The sequence below is a fragment of the Corythoichthys intestinalis genome, chromosome 11, assembly GCF_030265065.1.
Source record: "Corythoichthys intestinalis isolate RoL2023-P3 chromosome 11, ASM3026506v1, whole genome shotgun sequence".
Classification (NCBI taxonomy): domain Eukaryota; kingdom Metazoa; phylum Chordata; class Actinopteri; order Syngnathiformes; family Syngnathidae; genus Corythoichthys; species Corythoichthys intestinalis.
In genome coordinates this window covers 26661829-26683314 of record NC_080405.1, presented here as the reverse complement: position 1 = coordinate 26683314, position 21486 = coordinate 26661829, and the positions used below count along the sequence as shown (strand labels likewise).

The 21486-nt window shown below is 39.0% G+C and overlaps 1 protein-coding gene across 2 annotated transcripts; it reads right to left on the bottom strand.

Moving 5' to 3' along the window:
* Nucleotides 1-1950: 1950 nt before the first annotated feature.
* Nucleotides 1951-20623, bottom strand: guf1 (GTP binding elongation factor GUF1). 2 transcript variants are annotated; one of them, XM_057849410.1, is made up of 18 exons: nucleotides 20492-20563; nucleotides 20132-20252; nucleotides 19937-20048; nucleotides 18399-18547; nucleotides 18134-18214; nucleotides 17987-18064; nucleotides 16293-16376; nucleotides 16131-16195; nucleotides 15838-16041; nucleotides 15602-15741; nucleotides 8883-9006; nucleotides 8671-8803; nucleotides 8390-8533; nucleotides 8142-8275; nucleotides 7587-7688; nucleotides 5303-5422; nucleotides 2237-2273; nucleotides 1951-2158 (listed from the first exon to the last, which is right to left on the bottom strand). In XM_057849410.1, the coding sequence occupies exons 1-18, from the start codon at nucleotides 20533-20535 to the stop codon at nucleotides 2024-2026; spliced, it is 2007 nt and encodes a 668-aa protein (XP_057705393.1). In that variant the 5' UTR covers nucleotides 20536-20563; the 3' UTR covers nucleotides 1951-2023. The 2 variants fall into 2 exon arrangements, with proteins under 2 accessions (XP_057705393.1, XP_057705392.1); XM_057849409.1 differs by having other exon boundaries at nucleotides 20132-20623.
* Between the last annotated feature and the right edge of the window lie 863 nt (nucleotides 20624-21486).

Below are 21486 nucleotides of genomic sequence, written 5' to 3'. Positions count from 1 at the left end.
GCAGTCAGGAAATATTGGAGCCACCTAGCCTAGCATCACGTTTGCAACAGCGTCACAACACTCTTCCTTCCTTCTCCCTCCCGCTCTTCACTCTCCGTGTCGCTGACTTTTCTCGCGTCATTCAACCAACGTTAACGCATAGTAACACACATTGTCTTGTTGCCGAAACGATGACAAAATCCAAACGGAGAAAAAAAACGTAATGCATGAAAAACGTAGATTTTGAACGTACGGCGTACACATTTAAAAATCAGTGCTCACTTGTACAAATTACGCCTAAAACCGTACAACTTGACAGGTATGGGCTTATAAAGGCACTGTCAAATAAAGTTTTACCAAATACCATAACTAGCATTTAATGAAACAACTGGAACAGTAACTGAAGAAATAATTAGCACAGTAAATGTATTTTGATTCTTATTTACATCTATAGCGCTGCAATGCATGCTAGGGGGCATGTTGGACAACAACAGTGTTGACAGCAGGTGGCAGCAGAGTTTTGACTGTCTCCCCCAAGGGAGCAGTGATGGCCAAATGAAACTTCTTGAAGCAACGAAGCTTTGCAGTTAACTGGTTCAAAGCTTCATGGTGGTTCATTTAGAATATGACAGTCTTTTGATGCCGCTGTCAAATATACTGTTACTAGTTAATATCTTTGGTGTAAATATCACATAATACAGTGAGGACAGCTGTGGCTTATCTATGAACAAATGGCATTTTCAAGTCAAATTTGGTGGGTCGCGGCTTATAGTCAGGTGCGTCTTGTAGAAATATACGGTGATTTTTTTTTTTATGTCCGGGTAAACATATTAGGTCACAAGCTCCCCATCTATCAGAAATAGCCTTTAACTTACAAAAGCAAAAATGTCTGCACAGTAAATTCCATGTACATTTATGGACGAAATTATTGGCACCCCTGGAATTTCTCACAAAAATTAATGCACTTAAAAATGTTTTCAGTATGAATGTGTGTATATCTTGGACGTGCATCAGAAAAACACAAAAAAAAGCTTAGGGAAAAAAAGTTAAAATTGACAAAATTTTAGACAAAAACAAAAAAATAGGAAGGACAAAATTGGCACCCTCAACTCAATATTTGGTTGCACATCCTTTGGAAGCAATATCAGAAAGCAATTGGTTCCTATAACCATCAACAATATTCAAGCACCTATCAGATGGAATTTTGGACCACTCTTCTTTTGCGAACTGTTCTAGGTCTCTCAGATTTGAAGGGTGCCTTCTTGCAACAGAAATGTTGAGACCGATCTATAGGTGTTCAATGGGATTTAGAGCCGGATTCATCGATAGACACTTCAGAATTCTCCAGTGCTTTGTCTCCAACCATTTCTTGGTGTTATTTGAGGTGTTTTGGGTCATTGTCCTGTTGCAACACCCATTACCTCTGATGCAGACCCAGTTTTCTGACACTGCAGCCTACATTGCAGCCTAAAACATTTTGATAAGTCTCCAGATATCATGACTCCTTGCACATTGTCAAGGCACCCAGTGCCAGAAAAAAGAATGAGGCCTACAAAGAAAAGAACACAGTGCCTACAGTCAAGCATGGTGGAGGTTCGATGACAGTGTGCAAGGAGTCATGAAATCTGAAGACTATCAACACGTTTTGGGCTGCAATGTAGGGTGTAGTATAGGTATAGGTGTAGGTGTTCCAACATGACAATCACACACCCCAAACACTTAAACTTGATTTGAGTAGCAACTCTAAAATATTTACCTGTCCTATTACAAAGAACCAACAGAATAACATAAAAGTGGAGATGAACTTCAAAGCTGGTATACCTTTGTCTTTTCAAATGATAACAATTATTATGGTGTGTCTGACGACTAACAAAACCCCCAAAAACATGTTAATGGACTTTCTGTGTTATCTGATATCAGATATCTGATCAAATGTAATCAAAATTAAGCACAAATATTTCAGTACCATTTTATTTCGAAGTTATATATTAAACAGTCTCAGTTTTGGAAACGCTACATTATTTAATGTAATACAGTATTTACTCTATTTGTCTTTCCTCTTCAGAACATTAATAAAAACATCTTTGGGCACATCCACATTGCCAATACGCCTCATCTTCTTTTTGCCTTCTGCCTGTTTTTTCAGGAGCTTCATCTTGCGTGTTATGTCACCTCCATACTTGCAAAGAAAAATACATTGATTTAATTTGCGAAACAATTACATGTTAAACATTAAAACATATAAAAACAGACTTACGCATTTTGCGAGGACATTTTTTCTGTACGCCTTTATTCTGAAAGATCCACAGATTACTTGTCTATAGGCACTTTTAGCAGATACAGTGGTATGAAAAAGTATCTGAACCTTTTGGAATTTTTCACATTTCTGCATAAAATCACCATTAAATGTGATCTGATCTTTGTCAAAACCACACAGATGGAAAAAACAGTGTCTGATTTAACTAAACCCACCCAAACATTTATAGGTTTTCATATTTTAATGAGGATAGTATGCAAACAATGACAGAAGGGGGTAAAATATGTAAGCGAACCATCAAATTTACTATTTTGTGCCCTTCCCCTTTTGGCAGCAATAACTGCAACCAGATGCTTTCTGTAGCTGCAAATCAGTCCGGCACATCAATCAGGACTAATCTTGGCCCATTCCTCTCTATAAAACTGCTTCAGTTCAGTCAGACTCCTGGAATGTCGGTCATGAATCGCTGTCTTTAGGTCATGCCTCAACATCTCAATGGGGTTCAAGTCTGGCTTTGACTTGGCCACTCCAGAACGTGTATTTTGTTCTTCTGATAACATTCTAAAGTTGATTTACTTCTGTGTTTTGGCTCATCTGACAGACGGCCTCCGGTTTTCCTGCAAAATATCCTGATAAACTTTTGAATCCATTCCGCCATTAATGACTGCAAGTTGTCCAGGCCCTGAGGAAGCAAAACAGCCCCAAATCATGATGCTCCCTCCACCATGCTTCATGGTGGGGATGAGGTGTTGATGTTGGTGAGCTGTCCATTTTTCCTCCACACATGACATTGTGTGTGACTCCCAAACAATTCAACTTTGGTTTCATCAGTCCACAAAATATTTTTGCCAAAATGTCTATTGAGTGTCCAAGTGCCTTTTTACGAACATTAAACGAGCAGTGTTTTTTTTAGACAGCAGTGGCTTCCTCCGTGGAGTCCTCCCATGAACACCATTATTGGCCATAGTTTTACATACAGTTGATGTGTGCACAGAGATATTGGATTTTGCCAGTGATTTCTGTAAGTCTTTAGTAGACACTATAGGGTTCTTTTTTTTTAACTCTCTGAGTATTCTGCGCTGAACTCTTGGCGTCATCTTTGGTGGACGGCCACTCCTTGGTAGAAAAGCGACAGTGCCAAGCTCCTTTTCTAAAACAACTTCTTGACAGTCAATTGATGATCATCCAGACTTTTAAAGATGTTTTTTTTTTTTTTGGTATCTTTTTCCAGTTTTATAGAAATCAACAATCCTTGATCGCAGGTCTTCAGACAGCTCTTTTGACCGAGCCATGATGCACATCAGACAATGCTTCTCTTGAAGACAATTCTTACCAGTGTGTATTTTACAGTGGGCAGGGCAGCTTTAAACCACTCATCAGCAGTGTTGGGAATAACGCTGTTATAACTAACGCCGTTACATAACGGCGTTATTTTTTTCAGTAACGGGGTAATCTAACTAATTATATTTTCCGCCGTTACAATGCCGTTACGGTTACTGACGGTTAAAAGTGGTGCGTTACTTACTCTGAATAAATTGAAGAAACTACCAGCCGTAGCGAGTCTACTCTGCTCTGTTTATTTGTCATCCAAGACTTGGGGTGCGTTCAGTTTCAAGAATAGCGCACGTGTTTTGTTTTGTGCTTTTTCTTAGCAAAGATATACCACACAGGACGTGCTGGGACTCTGTTTCTTTAATAGCACATATAACTTCAACATTCACACAAACGTACGGCTCTCGTTAGGCCGTGTCTCTAACTCACTACCGCATCATGTGAGTAAAACAATAATGGCGCCGTGTGCACTTTAGGGTGCCTCGGATAATTCTGTATCAGAATATTACAGCAAGTACTTCTTATGACTCCAGGCTGTTTGTCCCTGCTCATTCAATTAGACAATGCTTTCCAAAACTTGCTAACGTTTCTGTTTTTGCTACACCTGAATGCTAGCCTCGTTCCCATCCCCCACTCTCAGCCAGCCAACAAGAATGCTGCTTCCATCTTGAGGACGGCAGACGCTTTGAGGGTAACGGGAGGTGTAGGGGGACGAGGCAACCTGAATCCACCACCTGGATAGAGCTGATGGAAGTGATTGTAATTGGCTGAGGGTTAGAGTAATGTGTCATGGTAAGCAAATCAGAGCTGGTGTTTCCACACACAAACCGGAACAGCGTGTGCGGCAAACACACACACGTAAAACAGATGCAGAGGGATATGATGGCACAGCGTTCAGAGGAAAATTTGTCCTTTACAAGGTGGAGATATAAACACTATTTCACGTCAAACTACTTGAAGTACAGTAGGCTATGTCTACTTGACCAGTTCTCTTAGGTTGTGAGAGTTAGATTTAATTGATTAAACTCACTTTCTATCGTTTACTGCTGATTGTTATTTTATTATATTGTTTACTGTTTATTTTTGTTGCACTTCAAGTGTAGGATAAATCTGTTGCTGGTGAAGTGCAATAAATATTACAAGGTTCTATAACACAACTACCTGTCTGTTCTTCTCTCTTCAACTGACTCGAATACTGCTCAGAAAATTTCTAATTCTTTGACATACAAAAACTTCTTTTTAAAGTAACGGAAATAATTACTTTCCCTGGTAACTAGTTACTTTTACTATAGAGTAATTCAGTTATTAACTCAGTTACTTTTTGGAAGAAGTAGTGAGTAACTATAACTAACTACTTTTTTAAAGTAAATTACCCAGCACTGCTCATCAGTGATTGGGCACACACCTGACTTAAATTGTTTGGTAAAAATTGGTTTCAATTGCTCTTTAAGTCTCCTTAGGCAGAGGTTTCACTGACTTATTTTTCCCGTTCTGTCATTGTTTGCATGCCATCCTCATTAAAGTGTGAAAACCTATAAATGTTTGGGTGGTATTAGTTAAAGCAGACACTGTTTTTACATATGTGTGATTTTGACAAAGATCAGATCATATTTGATGGTGATTTTATGCAGAAAAGTGAGAAATTCCAAAAGGTTCAGATACTTCTCCTACCACTGTATTTTGTATACAAAGAATAATCAAGGTATAGCGTACAGTGAATAGCCATTAACTCACGTTTCTCGAGCAATGATTTTACTTCCGATAGCTGCTTGTACAGCAATTTCAAACATTTGCCGTGGTATGGAATCCTTCAGCCGCTCGCATATGGCTTTTCCTGTGCTGTATGCACGTGCTCTGCAAAGACAGGGAGTCAATCTAGGGGTCACTTACTCTGAACATCTCCAAACTCTAGTAGCAAATTTTGCTGCATACATTTAGCATATCTTCTGTGCGTCATCACTTTTGTTCTATGACTCCATTGTCATTGCTTAATGTGTAATAATATAAGAAGATCTAACCCTGACAAGTCAGCTGTTCCCTACCATGTTACTTTCGTTATTAAACACTGCTATACGCCATCAACTCTTGAGTTATGCTTATACCAATAGACAATTTATCCTTTCTAGTGAGACTAATGACAATGAATAAAACATGAGGGAAATTCTTTACATGGATTTGCTGCCTGTGTGTATGTGTGTAAGTAGATAGTTATATAGGCCAAGCAATAAAATGTTAAAGGGCAAGTTCAGAATTTTTCACATTAGACTTAATCCAGTTAGTGGGGGTTTAATTAGTCGGTGGAGTTAATATCAAAAAAAAATTCTGTGCAGTTTGGTAGGTATTTGTTTGTCAAACTGGGAGGCCAACGAGTCGCAAAGTCAGAAAAAAAAAAGTACTCCGACTCCATGAGTCTTCAATCTGAAGCCACTCAACAAAATAGCGTTGCCTGTCGAAAAGCTGACCATCAATAGTAAAACTAAAGAAGGCTGTTTACAGTGGGTGCCATCGGTTTTCCCTAGTGCTGAAACGATTAATCGATTACCTCGAATAATTCGATTAGAAAAAAAGAGATTTGAATGCTTCGAGTATTCGTTTAATCAAAGTGGCGTTGTAATGGTTTGTTTTGTAAGTGTTTGCATTTAGTTTTATTGATTTGGGTGGATAAACTGCCCTCTAATGGTGACAGTGAATATGACATAATTCATTTCACATGGCTGAATCCAGCTGCTCCATGTTGAGACCACTATAAGTTAAGTTTTTGTTGGAGCTATTGTTTTTAATGCATCCGTACTGTAATTTAGTTTATATGTATATCTAGCCATTTTGAGGGGGAATATGTGTTTGAACCATTTGTTAAGAGCATTGTAAAAAAAAATAAAAAAAAAGGTTAGCATTTTATAGCATTCACTTTTGCAATTTAAGTTAGCCAATTGTTCTTTTCGTTGTACTTAGATCCTCATTCATGTTTTTTTTTTAAATAACGTTTGAGGCTCAGCTCAGGTATTTTAATTTATGTTCCTTATACGATTACTCAATTATTTGAACTAACTAGTTCATCAATTAATTGACGAAGAAAATATTCGATAGCTGCAGCCCTAATTTGATCTCTTACGAGAAAGCAGGTTTGCTGGAGGTCAAAATGTCACAATCAGCCATCTTGCTGTTAACATTCTCTTGGAACACTTTGAGGTCGCAACTGGTACCATCCGAGTGGGAATGGAATGTCCGACTTCCCACGTTCCTCGAATGCAGCATGAGCATGAGTGGCCAAAGCACTCCTCTCTTTTGTGGTCGCATTATGCGTCAAAAAAAAAAAAAAAAAAAAATGTCCCGCAGAATGAAATTAATTACGGCAATTTGGTGTGACATTATTTTAGCCGCACGGGTATTTTGAACAATGATCTGCATTTTGAATTTATTTGACTATGTTAGATCTGTTAATATCGTTTTTTATCGGCATGCTAAGACAGGACCATTGACTCACGCTATCTTAGCCAGTCCAGAGCCCTGAAACTATGCGTCTAAAAAAAAAAAAAAAAGTCCCGCAGAATGAAATTAATTACGGCAATTTGGTGTGACATTATTTTAGCCGCACGGGTATTTTGAACAATGATCTGCATTTTGAATTTATTTGACTATGTTAGATCTGTTAATATTGTTTTTTATCGGCATGCTAAGACAGGACCATTGACTCACGCTATCTTAGCCAGTCCAGAGCCCTGAAACTAATAAATAACAAACAAACTGCACAGAATTTGTTGAAATCAACTCCATCGACTAATTAAACCCCAAGGAAGCCTAATGTAAAAAATTTGAACTTTACTCTAAAACACCGTCAAACTCAGCAGGATGATCACAACTATCTTCAGGACGAAAGTCAATCTAATACTTCACCTTTTCGCTTGTCAATTTCATGTATGCATCAGTTAAAAGAAAAATTAGGAAAGGGCGGGGGATGCTATTTCATTGTACACAATATATCCAGCATTTACTGTAACCTCTGCTATATAATACTTACCTGTGCACAATTAAGGTGAGTTCTTCCACCGGGCGTCCATTCAAAAGAATATCCATCTTTATAAGGTCAGCCGGCTGGTAGCCTGCATTTTCATAATCAAAGCTAGGAAGGAGAAAGTCCAAATAGACGTCATGTGTTGCATACTTAAAGTGCATGTCGAGTACCTACTACAGTACCATGTCTACTAATGTTTTATGATTATCAGAGGGAATCTCATCGACCTAATAGCAATGAGTTGATGTATTCCTTCAAATATTATTTATTCAGGTTCATTATAGTTTAAAGATACACATGATGAAAGGATGGGAGAAAAGCTTATTTGTAAATCATGCAAAACTAAATGAACTCAAGCTCATCATTCTCAGTTGATCTAATTCTATTCTTCTTTAGAGAAACAAATTAGGTGCCTGTTGCAGCCATTTTGTCATAATAATGCTTCAAGTCAATTGAGCAAAACATTCACTATACACATACTGTATATTTTTATGCTCAAGCAGCACAGTAATTTATTCATCATTTAGACTGCTCGCGTTAAATATATTTGCATTGGTTTACCTGGCATATCCTGAAGACAGAGACTTGAGAAGGTCATAGAAATCCACAACAATTTCATTTAATGGGAAGAGATACTTCATCATGACACGATGCTCGTCTACATACACCATATTATCCTGAATGCCCCTCCGATTCTGCATTGGTACAAACAACAAACTATTTTGTTAAATGTAAATAACAAAGAAAGAATAAAAAGAAGTTCAAGTGCAAGTTTTACAACATGTAAAGCAGGATAAAAAAAATCTTACCAAACAGAGAGACATAATCTTGCCAGTATATGTGTCAGGTGCTAGAATGGTCCCAATCACCATTGGTTCCAAATACTCCGACACCACTGATCGGTCTGGAAACTGAGCTGGGTTTACAACTTCGATCTCTTCACTGCCATGTTCCTATGAAATAATTACATTTTGAAATATTTCTACCATAAACCTATACAAATAGTATGAGAAAATAGGTAAAGACATTTAAATACACTGGGACTTGACTGAAAGTAAAGGTGGCAATACGGTTTGGGAGCAACTCTTACTTTGATTAGTTTAGCTGATGAGAGCACAGCTTTATAAGGCACTGTTGGTGCTGTTACGATAACAGAGGCATTGTATTCCTGCTCCAGCCTCTGATTAAACACCTCCATATGAAGGAGTCCCAGGAAACCCAACCTACAGAATCACAGTAGGGTTACATTTAAACTGGCAAACTCGTTATAGGTACGGATTTTGAAACTATTTTGTTGCGGACCTCCAACCAGCTCCAAGGGCCAAACTGCTGTCTTTCTGCATTGTTACACTCGAGTCGTTTAATGTCAGTCTCTCGATGGCGCTACGGAGCCCTGGGTATTCTGACTGGTCAACTGGATACATACCTGAGGAACAAGTAAGCCACAAGTTAAACTATTTTCCGGACTATAAATCGCACTGGAGTATAAGTTGCACTAGCCATAAAATGCACAATGAGGAGAAAATTTTATATATATATATATATATATATATATATATATATATATATATATATATATATATATATATATATATATATATATATATATATATATTATATATACAGTGGGGCAAATAAGTATTTAGTCAACCACTAATTGTGCAAATTCTCCCACTTGAAAATATTAGAGAGGTCTGTAATTGTCAACATGGGTAAACCTCAACCATGAGAGACAGAATGTGGAAAAAAAAAACAGAAAATCACATTGTTTGATTTTTAAAGAATTTATTTGCAAATCATGGTGGAAAAATAAGTATTTGGTCAATACTAATGTTCATCTCAATACTTTGTTATGTACCTTTTGTTGGCAATAACGGAGGCCAAACGTTTTCTGTAACTCTTCACAAGCTTTTCACACACGGTTGCTGGTATTTTGGCCCATTCTTCCATGCAGATCTCCTCTAGAGCAGTGATGTTTTGGGGCTGTCGTTGGGCAACACGGACTTTCAACGCCCTCCTCACTCCGTGGCGTCAAAATGATAACAAAAACGGTGAGCAAAAATCCCAGAACCACACGAGGGGACCTAGTGAATGACCTACAGAGAGCTGGGACCAGAGTAACGAAGGCTACTATTGGTAACACTAGGGCTGCAGCTATCGAATATTTTAGTAATCGAGTAATCGACTGAAAATTCTATCGATTAATCGAGTAATCGGATAAAACAAATATATTTTTAGGTGAAGAGCAATTATAGATATACATGAGAAAACAAAACATTTTATCATTTTCAGTCAATCAATGTCTTTATTTTTGATGTATATTGTGGAAAACAGCCAACAATTGCATCTCAGATGTAACTAGAATTTAAAAAAAAAAAAAGACTAATTCAATGCTTTCACTCAAAAAACCTTTAGATTAGTATATATATATATATATATATATACACACCTAAAAATGCCTTTACGCTTGATAACACACATCACTTAAAAGTTAGGATTTTTCCCCACGTTTTTCAATTGAATTTCTATTTGTGTCAAGCCATTTTTAAGTTCTAGTTAAGTTTTAAGTTAGTCTAAACTAAGTCCTTATAGGATTTTGAGTTTTTGCACTGTTCAAAATAAATGTATGATACAGGCTGTATTGGAGCACATTAGGGACTAGTGCTACTTGGTGTTTTATCCAGCAGTGACTACTGAGCTAAAATTGATAGTTAGCATTATTGAGTTTTTATTTGACACCCTCATCACTCCACAACGCTATGTTATGTTAAAGCATGTATGTAAGACACGTTAGCCACGCATCGAAAGTGGTCTTAATTAATTGAAACCTAGCCCTCCGCAGGGCTAACGTAAGATGAGCTAGTAGTGACAGTAATGTTAATCTTATATATTTGCGCTTAGCGCTCTTTATTAGCGCTTGGCACTCTACTGCTTTAAGATGGCGGCTGTTTGCTAACGCTGCCCAGACGCGGCCTAGTCTGTCATTGTGCATCTAGTTCAACATACATGTGATCTCTATGAGACTCCTCAGACCCTAGCTGCAACTAACGTAGCATGTGCGGGCTAGTATTTAGCAACGTCGGCGTCGTTTGTAGCGGTTGTCGGCTGCAGTAAGTTTATTTTTTTTTGCTTCTTCCTCTACGCACGTGACATCAGCGCATTGTCCCGCATTAAAAGTAGTCCGAGCAAAACGTGATGCTTACAGCTGTCAAAATAAACGATTACTCGAGGTGAATAAAATTACTCGGATCAGTTTTTAAACTCGAGTTACTCGAGTTGCTCGAGTATTCGTTTCAGCTCTAGGTAACACAATGCGCCGCCAGGGACTCAAATCATACTTTGCCAGACGTGTCCCCCTGCTGAAGAATGTACACGTCCAGGCCTGTCTGCGGTTCGCTAGAGAGCATTTGGATGATCCAGAAGACGACTGGGAGAATGTGTTATGGTCAGATGAAACCAAAATAGAACTTTTTGCTAGAAATACAGGTTCTCATGTTTGGAGGAAAAAGAATACTGAATTGCACCATACCCACTGTGAAGCATGGGGGTGGAAACATCATGCTTTGGGGCTGTTTTTTTGCAAAGGGACCAGGACGACAGATCTGTGTAAAGGAAAGAATGAATGGGGCCATGTATCGAGAGATTTCGAGTGAAAATCTCCTTCCATCAGCAAGGGCATTGAAGATAGAGCAACATAGGAGTGGCTTCGTAAGAAGCATTTCAAGGTCCTGGAGTGGCTTAGCCAGTCTCCAGATCTCAACCCCACAGAAAATCTGTGGAGGGAGTTGAAAGTCCGTGTTGCCCAATGACAGGCCCAAAACATCACTGCTCTAAAGGAGATCTGTATGGAGGAATGGGCCAAAATACCAGCTACAGTGTGTGAAAAGCTTGTGAAGAGTTACAGAAAACCTTTGGACTCCGTTATTGCCAACAAAGGGCACATAACAAAGTATTGAGATGAACTTTTGGTAATGACCAAATACTTATTTTCCACCATGATTTGCAAATACATTCTTTAAAAATCAAACAATGGGATTTTTTTTTTTTCACATTATGTCTCTCATGGTTGAGGTTTACCCATGTTGACAATTACAGGCCTCTCTAATATTTTCAAGTGGGAGAACTTGCACAATTAGTGGTTGACTAAATACTTATTTGCCCCACTGTATATATACACACTGCCGGCCAAAAGTATTGGCACCCCTGCAATTCTGTCATATAATGCTCAATTTCTCCCAGAAAATGATTGCAATTACAAATGCATTGGTAGTAATATCTTCATTTATTTTCCTTGCAATGAAAAAACACAAAAGAGAATGGGAAAAAAATTAAATCATTATCATTTTACACAAAACTCCAAAAATTTGCACCCTTTGAAAAATCATGTGATGCTTCTCTAATTTGTGTAATTAACAACACCTGTTACTTAGCCGTGGCACATAACAGGTGGTGGCAATAACTAAATCACACTTGCAGCCAGTTAAAATTGATTAAGTCGACTCAACCTCTGTCCTGTGTCCTTGTGTGTACCGCATTGAGCATAGAGAAAAGAAAGAAGACCAAAGAACTGTCTGAGGACTTGAGAAGCAAAATTATGAGGAAGCATGGGCAATCTCAAGGCTACAAGTCCATCTCTGAAGACCAGAATGTTCCTGTGTCTACCGTGCGCAGTGTCATCAAAAAGTGTAAAGCCCATGGCACTGTGGCTAACCTCCCTAGGTATGGACGGAAAAGAAAAGTTGATGAGAGAGTTCAACGAAAGATTGTGCGGATCGTGGATAAAGAACCTCGACTAACATCCAAACAAGTTCAAGCTGTCCTGCAGTCCGAGGGTACAACAGTGTCAACCCGTACTGTCGGTCTGCGTCTGAATGAAAAGGGACTCTATGGTAGGATACCCAGGAAGACCCCACTTCTGACCCAGAGAGAAAAATGCCAGGCTGGAGTCTGCTAAAAATTACCTGAGAAAGCCAAAAACGTTTTGGAAGAATGTTCTCTGGTCACATGAGACAAAAGTAGACCTTTTTGGGAAAAGGCATCAACATAGAGTTTACAGGAAAAATAACGAGGCCTTCAAAGAAAAGAACACATTCCCACAGTCAAACATGGCGGAGGTTCCCTGATGTTTTGGGGTTGCTTTGCTTCCTCTGGCACTGGACTGCTTTGACCATTTGCATGGCATTATGAAGTCTGAGGACTACCAACAAATTTTGTAGCATGATGTAGGGCCTGGTGTGAAAAAGCTAGGTCTCCATCAGAGGTCATGGGTCTTTCAGCAGGACAATGACCCAAAACACACTTAAAAAAGCAATAGAAAATTGTTTGAGAGAAAGCACTGCAGACTTCTAAAGTGGCCAGCAAGGAGTCCAGACCTGAATCCCATAAAATACATGTGAAGAGATCTGAAAATGGCAGTTTGGAGAAGGCACCCTTCAAATCTCAGAGACCTGGAGCAGTTGGCCAAAAAGAAGGGTCTTAAATTCCAGCAGAGCATTGTAAAAAAAACTAATTGATGGATACCGGAAGCGGTTGTTCGCAGTGTCTAAAGTTGGTGCTACCAAGTATGAGCCAGAGGTTGCCAATAGACCCTACTCACATGACGTCACAACCACGCCTCCGCGCCATATTGTCCGTCTACTCATCGTTTTGACGCATTACCGCTACGTAAATTTCTCCTATTATGGCGTGTTTTTCTGCTCGTTAACATTAATAATCAAAATGGTGAAGGCGTGTGTGGCGGTTGGTTGCAATAACAGAGAAGATAGACGGAGAGACTTGAAGTTCTACCGTATTCCGAGAGAGGAGAGCAAGATGGACTGCTGCAATTCGACGAGAAAACTGGGCTCCAAACGATTACCACGGATTATGTAGTAGTCATTTTATATCTGGTAAGATGCATTTAATATATATTTAGAGGGTTTTGGGCTGACAACCACAATTAAGATCATTGCGAGGCTAATCGCCGACAACATACAGTTTCAAATTCAAGATGCTTATTTCTTCCACCATCATTACATTTTGAATAATATTTTGCTGGTACCAAGTGAAAGAAGCTGGCCTCGTCTACGGATCATCAGTTAAACAGGTGTGTCCAAACCTTTTGCAAAGGGGGCCAGATTTGGTGTGGTAAAAATGCGGGGTGCTACCTTGGCTGATTTACATTTAAACAAATGTTAGCAAGCCCTTCTGTGTGGCACATTTGCTTTATTATTATTTTTTAATTCATAATTTCAACAGTCTCGTCTTTGTGGCGTTCTCTTGCGACACTCGGGCTCTTGCGAAATACTGCTGCTGTGAAATTAAACTAGCTTCAAGTTGCTATAATTTCTCGCTGCGTAGCTTCCCTGTACATGTCAGCGTGTCTTGTTATCATCGCGTCACATCGAACTCTTTGAAAACAGCGACTGTCTCTTTGCAAATGAGGCAGACACAGTTGTTGCGTGTTTTATTGAAGAAATAGTCCACTATCCACCTATCCTTGAAGCGTCGGCCATCGCAGTCAACTTTTTTTTTTTTTGATTGTCGCCATTTTAGAAATCACGCAGGGTAATGTTGCTTAGAGTGCTGCTCTTAAAGTTTCATGAGAATAGGCCGAGTTTCTGTGGAAAAGATAGTTGTAGATATCAGGGTTGCAGATGTCAGGCAGAGAGGGCGAAGACAGCGGGTCGAAAAATATCGATTTAGGCATCAAATATGGATCTGGCGAATGGATAGACTGAAGCTTTTCCACATAACGCCTTTTATGCAACGCATCCAATGTGTTTACAGCATCTGAAAGCACTAGGGCTTCCATGAATTGCTCTATAAACTGAACGACTAATTGAAACCATTGAGAATAGGGCTAAACAGAGACGGACAATATGGCGGCCGGATACAGCGACACGTCATTCTGTGACGTCGGTGAGTAGGGTCTATACTTTTGTCCGGGTCACTTTTTGGAGTTTTGTGTAAAATGATAATGATTTTTTTGTCATTCTCTTCCGTGTTTTTTCATTGCAAGCAAAATAAATGAAGATAATAGTACCAAAGCATTTGTAATTGCAATCATTTTCTGGGAGAAATTGAACATTATCTGATAGAACTGCAATACCAATACAATTGCAGTGCCAATGCTTTTGGCCAGCAGTGTATATTCTGTTTTGTCTCTTGAGACCCAATTTCAAAACTGAAAATACAGTGGTACCTCGACATATGATCGCTTCGACACACAATCTTTTCGACATCCGTAACACTTTACTCGCCATTTGTTTCTACATCCGACAACATGCTCGAAATACGACATGAGAGCACCGCAGACGGATGCACAGCGGATTTTCTTGTGAGAAATCAACACAGGTTCCATGAAGGTTAATACAGGTGGTGAAAAAAGGAAAAAGGTTACCATTGAAATGAAGATGGAAATGATAGAAAAATATGAGTGTGGGGTGCGCATCTGTGAAAATGCTCAACAATATGGCTGAGAATGTCTAATATCTTGACGGTCCTCCTCCTACCCCTGTTCGCCAGTCTTTATAAGTTAAAGTGACAATTATTATTGTGGTAACATCGCCAGCTTCGTCAGGTTTTTATCATTTATTTCAGAACTTGTACAACACAACACGCCTGCTGTCCGCTGTAGCTGAATCCAACAACAAAACATTAAAAGAGAAAGTAAAATCTCAACCGCCCCTATCTTTCTCTGTGACGTCAGCCACGCGGTGCGTTCAGGTACAGCACACAAAACTAGTCCACCAAATTACAACCCGATTCGTTATATTATAACAGGAATTATTTTTCGGTTTTTATAATAATTTATTTGTTTTGCTATGTGTAATTGTTATTTGTAATAGTACCAGCAATATTAAATAAGGATTTAGTGTAGGTTTTTTCGGGCTGTAGAACGAATTAATGGAATTATAATGTATTCTTATGAGAAAATCCTGCTCGACATACAAACAAGGTCCTGGAATGAATTAACTTTGTATGTAGAGGTACCACTGTACCACTTTACATGATTGTATTATTATTTTTATTTTTTTTACCAGCAAACACCATTGCCCTGGCTGGCTTAAAGCCAGGCAGAGCTTCCACCGGCTGGTCTTGGTGGTAGAGGGTGTCCCCAATCTGCGCCTCCTTTACATCCTTCATCCCGGCTATGAGGTAGCCCACCTGCCCAGCAAATCTTAGACGCAACATACTTCAGTCTCAAGAAAAGCGTGCCTAAATATAGTATTACTTTATTGCCGAGCTACACTTCAGAAGTCAGAATATATCTTACAGTTTCTGTGTGGGGTGTTCTTCAGGGCGAAGAAGTCCGAGTTCATTGACTTCGTACGCTTTGCCGAGATGTGCCGACATAATCTTATCTCCTTTCTTGACACGACCCGCAAACACAGCAATGTTAGCCACGACTCCTCTGTAGTGGTCAAAATTGGAGTCAAAGACTAGTGCTTTGAACGGGTCATGAACAATTGCCACAGGCCTGAGGGTGAATGGAAAACAACATCCATTGGACATGTCAAAATTCCGTCGTGCCCCAAATGAAAACGACGTTCATTGGTCACTTCTTACGGTGGAATTCTTTCGACAACTGCTTGGAGAACCTTTTCAACATTTGTACCAAGTTTTGCTGAAATCTAAAAAAAAGAAAATTTCTAAAAACAATAATACAAGACATACAATACAATACAATCAATGGAGTTGAAAAGCAGTGCCAAGTATTTTTCAACTTACCTGAATGCAATCTTCACGAGGAATATCAAACACTTTTTCAATCTGTGACTCCACTCTCTCTGGATCAGCATTTTTCAAATCAATCTGAATGATTAGTAATTGATAGTACTTTTACTAACAGTGTAAATCCAACCATGGACGAAACACAGTAATTTTCTGGTATATACAGTGGGGCAAACAAGTATTTAGTCAACCACCAATTGTGCAAGTTCTCTTACTTGAAAAGATTAGAGAGGCTTATAATTGTCAACATGGGTAAACCTCAACCATGAGAGACAGAATGTGAAAAAACCCAGAAAATCACAGTTTGATTTTTAAAGAATTTATTTCCAAATTAGAGTGAAAAATAAGTATTTGGTCACTTACAAACAAGCAAGATTTCTGGCTGTCAAAGACATCTAACTTCTTCTAACGAGGTCTGACGACTCGTTACCTGTATTAATGGCAACTGTTTTAACTCATTATCGGTATAAAAGACACCTGTCCACCACCTCAGTCAGTCACACTCCAAACTTCACTATAACCAAGACCAAAGAGCAGTCATAGGACACCAGAGAGAAAATTGTAGACCTGCACCAGGCTGGGAAGACTGAATCTGCAATAGGTAAAACGCTTGGTGTAAAGAAATCAACTGTGGGAGCAATTATTAGAAAATGGAAGACATACAAGACCACTGATAATCTCCCTCGATCTGGGGCTCCATGCAAGATCTCACCCCGTGGCGTCAAAATGATGACAAGAATGGTGAGCAACAATCCCAGAACCACACGGGGGGGACGTAGTGAATGACTTAAAGAGAGCTGGGACCACAGTAACAAAGGCTACTATCAGTAACACAATGCGCCGCCAGGGATTCAAATCCTGCACTGCCTGACGTGACCCCCTGCTGAAGCCAGCACACGTCCAGGCCTGTGTGCGGCTCACTAGAGAGCATTTGGATGATCCAGAAGAGGACTGGAAGAATGTGTTTTGGTCAGATGAAACCAAAATAGAACTTTTAGGTAGAAACACAGGTTCTCGTGTTTGGAGGAGAAAGAATACTGAATTTCACCCGAAGAACACCATACCCATTGTGACGCATGGGGGTGGAAACATCATGCTTTGGGGCTGTTTTTTTGCAAAGGGACCAGGACGACTGATCTGTGTAAAGGGAAGAATGAATGGGGCCCTGTATCGAGAGATACCAGCCAGTCTCCAGATCTCAACCCCATAGAAAATCTGTGGAGGGAGTTGAAAGTCCGTGTTTTCCAATGACAGCCCCAAAACATCACTGCTCTAGAGGAGATCTGCATGGAGGAATGGGCCAAAATACCAGCAACAGTGTATGGAAAGCTTGTGAAGAGTTACAGAAAACATTTGGCCTCTGTTATTGCCAACAAAGGGTACATGACAAAGTATTGAGATGAACTTTTGGTATTGACCAAATACTTATTTTCCACCATGATTTGCAAATAAATTCTTTTAAAATCAAACAATGTGATTATCTGGGATTGTTTTCGCCACATTCTGTCTCTCATGGTTGAGGTTTACCCATATTGACAATTACAGGCCTCTCTAATATTTTCAAGTGGGAGAATTTGCACAATTAGTGGTTGACTAAATACTTATTTGCCCCGCTGTATTTGATTCCCTTATTTGTTGTTTTGAAAAAATATCCTAATATAACTGACAATCTCACACCAACAATTTATTACCTTGTTAATGACAGGGATGATGGTCAACTGAGCTTCAAAAGCTAGGTAGAAGTTGGCCACAGTCTGCGCTTGAATCCCCTTTGACACCACAGAAATCAACGTCACAAGACATACATTACATATTTTTCGATGGCTCAGCTCTTGTACCTGATTAGCGTCAACAATCAGCAAGACACCCTGACATGCAGATATGGACCGAGACACTTCATAGCTGAAGTCAACATGACCCTGGGGAAAGATATGCATAAAACCAGCAACTAAATAAAAATATTAAAAGAGGATTATTAAACACAAAAAAAGTGAGCATGAAAAAACAGCAACCTAATATGGACAAGCCGAATAATATTTACAATGTGTTTGACTTTGGAGGTTTCACTTTATCAGATAACAAAAAAATGAATGGTGTACTTACTGGTGTGTCAATGAGGTTCAAGAGGTACGATTGGCCCTGGTGTGTGTAAAACAAAGAGGCTGTCTGGGCCTTCACGGTGATACCGCGCTCTCGCTCCACCTGGAGCTTGTCCAACACCTGTTTGTTCTTTTCCGTCTTTGCTATGGCACCTGTTGATGATGACCATTACCTCATCGGCTGCCATTGACATCAGTCGCTGTTAGTGGCACTGAAAAATGATTATTGACTGCCAGCCTGCTGATTACCGTAATTTTTGGACGACAAGTCGCTACTTTTTTCCCTCATTTTGAATCCTGCGGCTTATAGTCCAGTGCGGCTATTTGTTGATTTATTTGGGTTAATAGGGAACACTTTATCTGACAACAGCATTATAAGACTGCCATAAGACCTTCATAATTATGACATGACATTATCATGGGCATTAATGAATGCTTATGCCAGATGTCATTAAGTGTCATCCAGCAAATTATGTCACTAACCCTATTATGTGCAGCTCGGATTTTTTACACCCATTCAAAAGGGATATAATTCATTCATTCATGCTCATGGCAGTGTCATGTCATGATTATGATGGTCTTGTGACAGTCTTGGCACCCTATCAAATAAAGTGTTACCAAATTCCATTACTAGCAATTAATGAAACGAGCAGAACAGTAACTGAAGAAATAATTAGCACAGGACATGAATTTTGATTGTTATTTACATCTGTAGCGCTGCAATGCATGCTAGGAGGCATGTTGAACGACAACAGTGATGACAGCAGGTGGTAGCAGAGGTTGACTGTCTTCCGAAAGAGAACAGTGATGCCCAAATAAAGCTTCTTGAAGCAACGAAGCTTTTTGGCCAATTGGTTCAAAGCTTAATGGTGGTTCATTTGGTCATATGACAGTCTTATGATACCGCTGTCAAATAAAGTGTTACCGGTGTCCGGCAATTCCTTCTACGTGGCAAAACGTCCTACACAATGTTCAGCGCGCTTGCGCAAGCATCCGCTCGTATGCGCACAACGGTTAAATGCGGCGAGAACTTTTTTTTTTTTTTTAATTGAGTTCTTTATCACCTTTTCATTGTCTCAAAAATACTTTTTCCATGTTTTTCCCTCTCATACTTTTAACCATTGTGTTTTTTGGTGGTAGCTTTAAGGCAGTTGACCACATTAGTCACGTAGCGTATTTAAACCATCCTTATTTGATATAACTACATTTAAGTATTTTCTTAAGGCATTTCTTTAGTACATTCTGCCTGTATGCATCTAAACAAAACAAGTTGAGAGCGCACAGTAGTACGTTGGGTGTCAAATTCGCCTCATGAAGACGTTTCGCCAATGTAGGACATTTTGGCAAAACATCGGTTAAAATCTTTTGGCGTAAATATCCCATAATACAATGAGGACAGGACAGCTGCGGTTTATAATCAGGTGCGCCCTATATTGTGAAAATTACGGTATATATAATTCGATGATAGCTAAAAATTACATCAAACTGAATAAATAACTTTTTTGTTTACAATGCTATGCAGGCTGTTTTGTGCAAACATACCTGTCATTTCCAATAGTCTGTCAGCCAGTGTGCTTTTTCCATGGTCAATGTGTGCAATGATGCAAAAATTCCTGATTCTATCCACAGAAAATTTGGATAGGTCAATGACTTCCTACACAAAAGGATAGGGAAAAAACATGCTAAATATTAAGCTTAATTTTTTTAAAAAATGGAAGTAAACACACTTAGTGGTACCTTGTTACTTTGCGTACAAAGGTTTGAAATCTGATACTTGAAATTAGGCAGATCAGTCAGTCTCTCCATCCAGCAACGTCTTAACATCGAATAACTAACACTGCAGTTTGGTATTTTCCTTCTGTACATTTTGAACAGTAAAACATATCGAGACAGTGGATTTCCATACCACCGACGGACGAGAGAAATAATCATAATTAGTTTCAAAATCCCACTGGATGATAAAGTACAGAAAAAAAATGCACAGAGCTGTTAGCGGGCTATGGAAAAAATGCTGCAAACAACGATTGACTGTCACATTTCCAAAGCGTTGATTGAAAATGGAATTATTTCAGAAATCACTAAATTTTGCAAGCTTACAGTCCTTGCAGGCATACAGTCACGAACCTCTCGGACGCTGACATTTTGGGTGACGTTTCACCTAAAAAGCATTCTGGGAAATAAGTGTACAAATGGCAACGTAGCGGCCATATTGGAAGGGGCGACACTCCTTTCAAAGACAATGTATGGACATTAAATGATTACTTAACGTGTTAATTTCTGAACCAACTTTCACGAGCTTTATTTCTCAGTCAAAGTGAAATCAGGTGCTGTTTATACGTGGAATTTGATTAAAAGACAAATAATTAAAATAGTAAAACATAAAATAATAAGAAAACCTTCTACCAATGTAGCAGATATTTATTGTTTTGGTCCAGAGATCAGCCTTTTTTTAGCACTAGTTACTAAGAGAATGTATTATGTTTAAGCGGTTTGAACAGTTCCTATGCAATTATTGTTCAAATTTACAAGTCCTTCTAAAAAAAAAATTGCATATTGTGATAAAGTTCCATTATTTTCTGTAATGTACTGATAAACATTAGACTTTCATATATTTTAGATTCATTACACACAACTGAAGTAGTTCAAGCCTTTTATTGTTTTAATATTGATGATTCTTGCAAAAAAGTCAAGAAAAAACAAAAATCCCTATCTCAAATAATTAGCATATTTCATCCGACCAATACAAAAAGCTGTTTTTAATACAAAAAAAGTCAGCCTTCAATTAATTACATCCGCTATGCATTCAATACTTGGTCGGGAATCCTTTTGCAGAAATGACAGCTTCAATGCGGCGTGGCATGGAGGCAATCAGCCTGTGGCACTGCTGAGATGTTATGGAGGCCCAGGATGCTTCGATAACGGCCTTAAGCTCATCCACAGTGTTGGGTCTGGTGTCTCTCAGCTTCTTCACAATATCCCACAGATTCTCTATGGGGTTTAGGTCAGGAGAGTTGGCAAGCCAATTGAGCAGAGTAATGCCATGATCAGTAAACCATTTACCACCAGTGGTTTTGGCACTTCTGAGCAGGTGC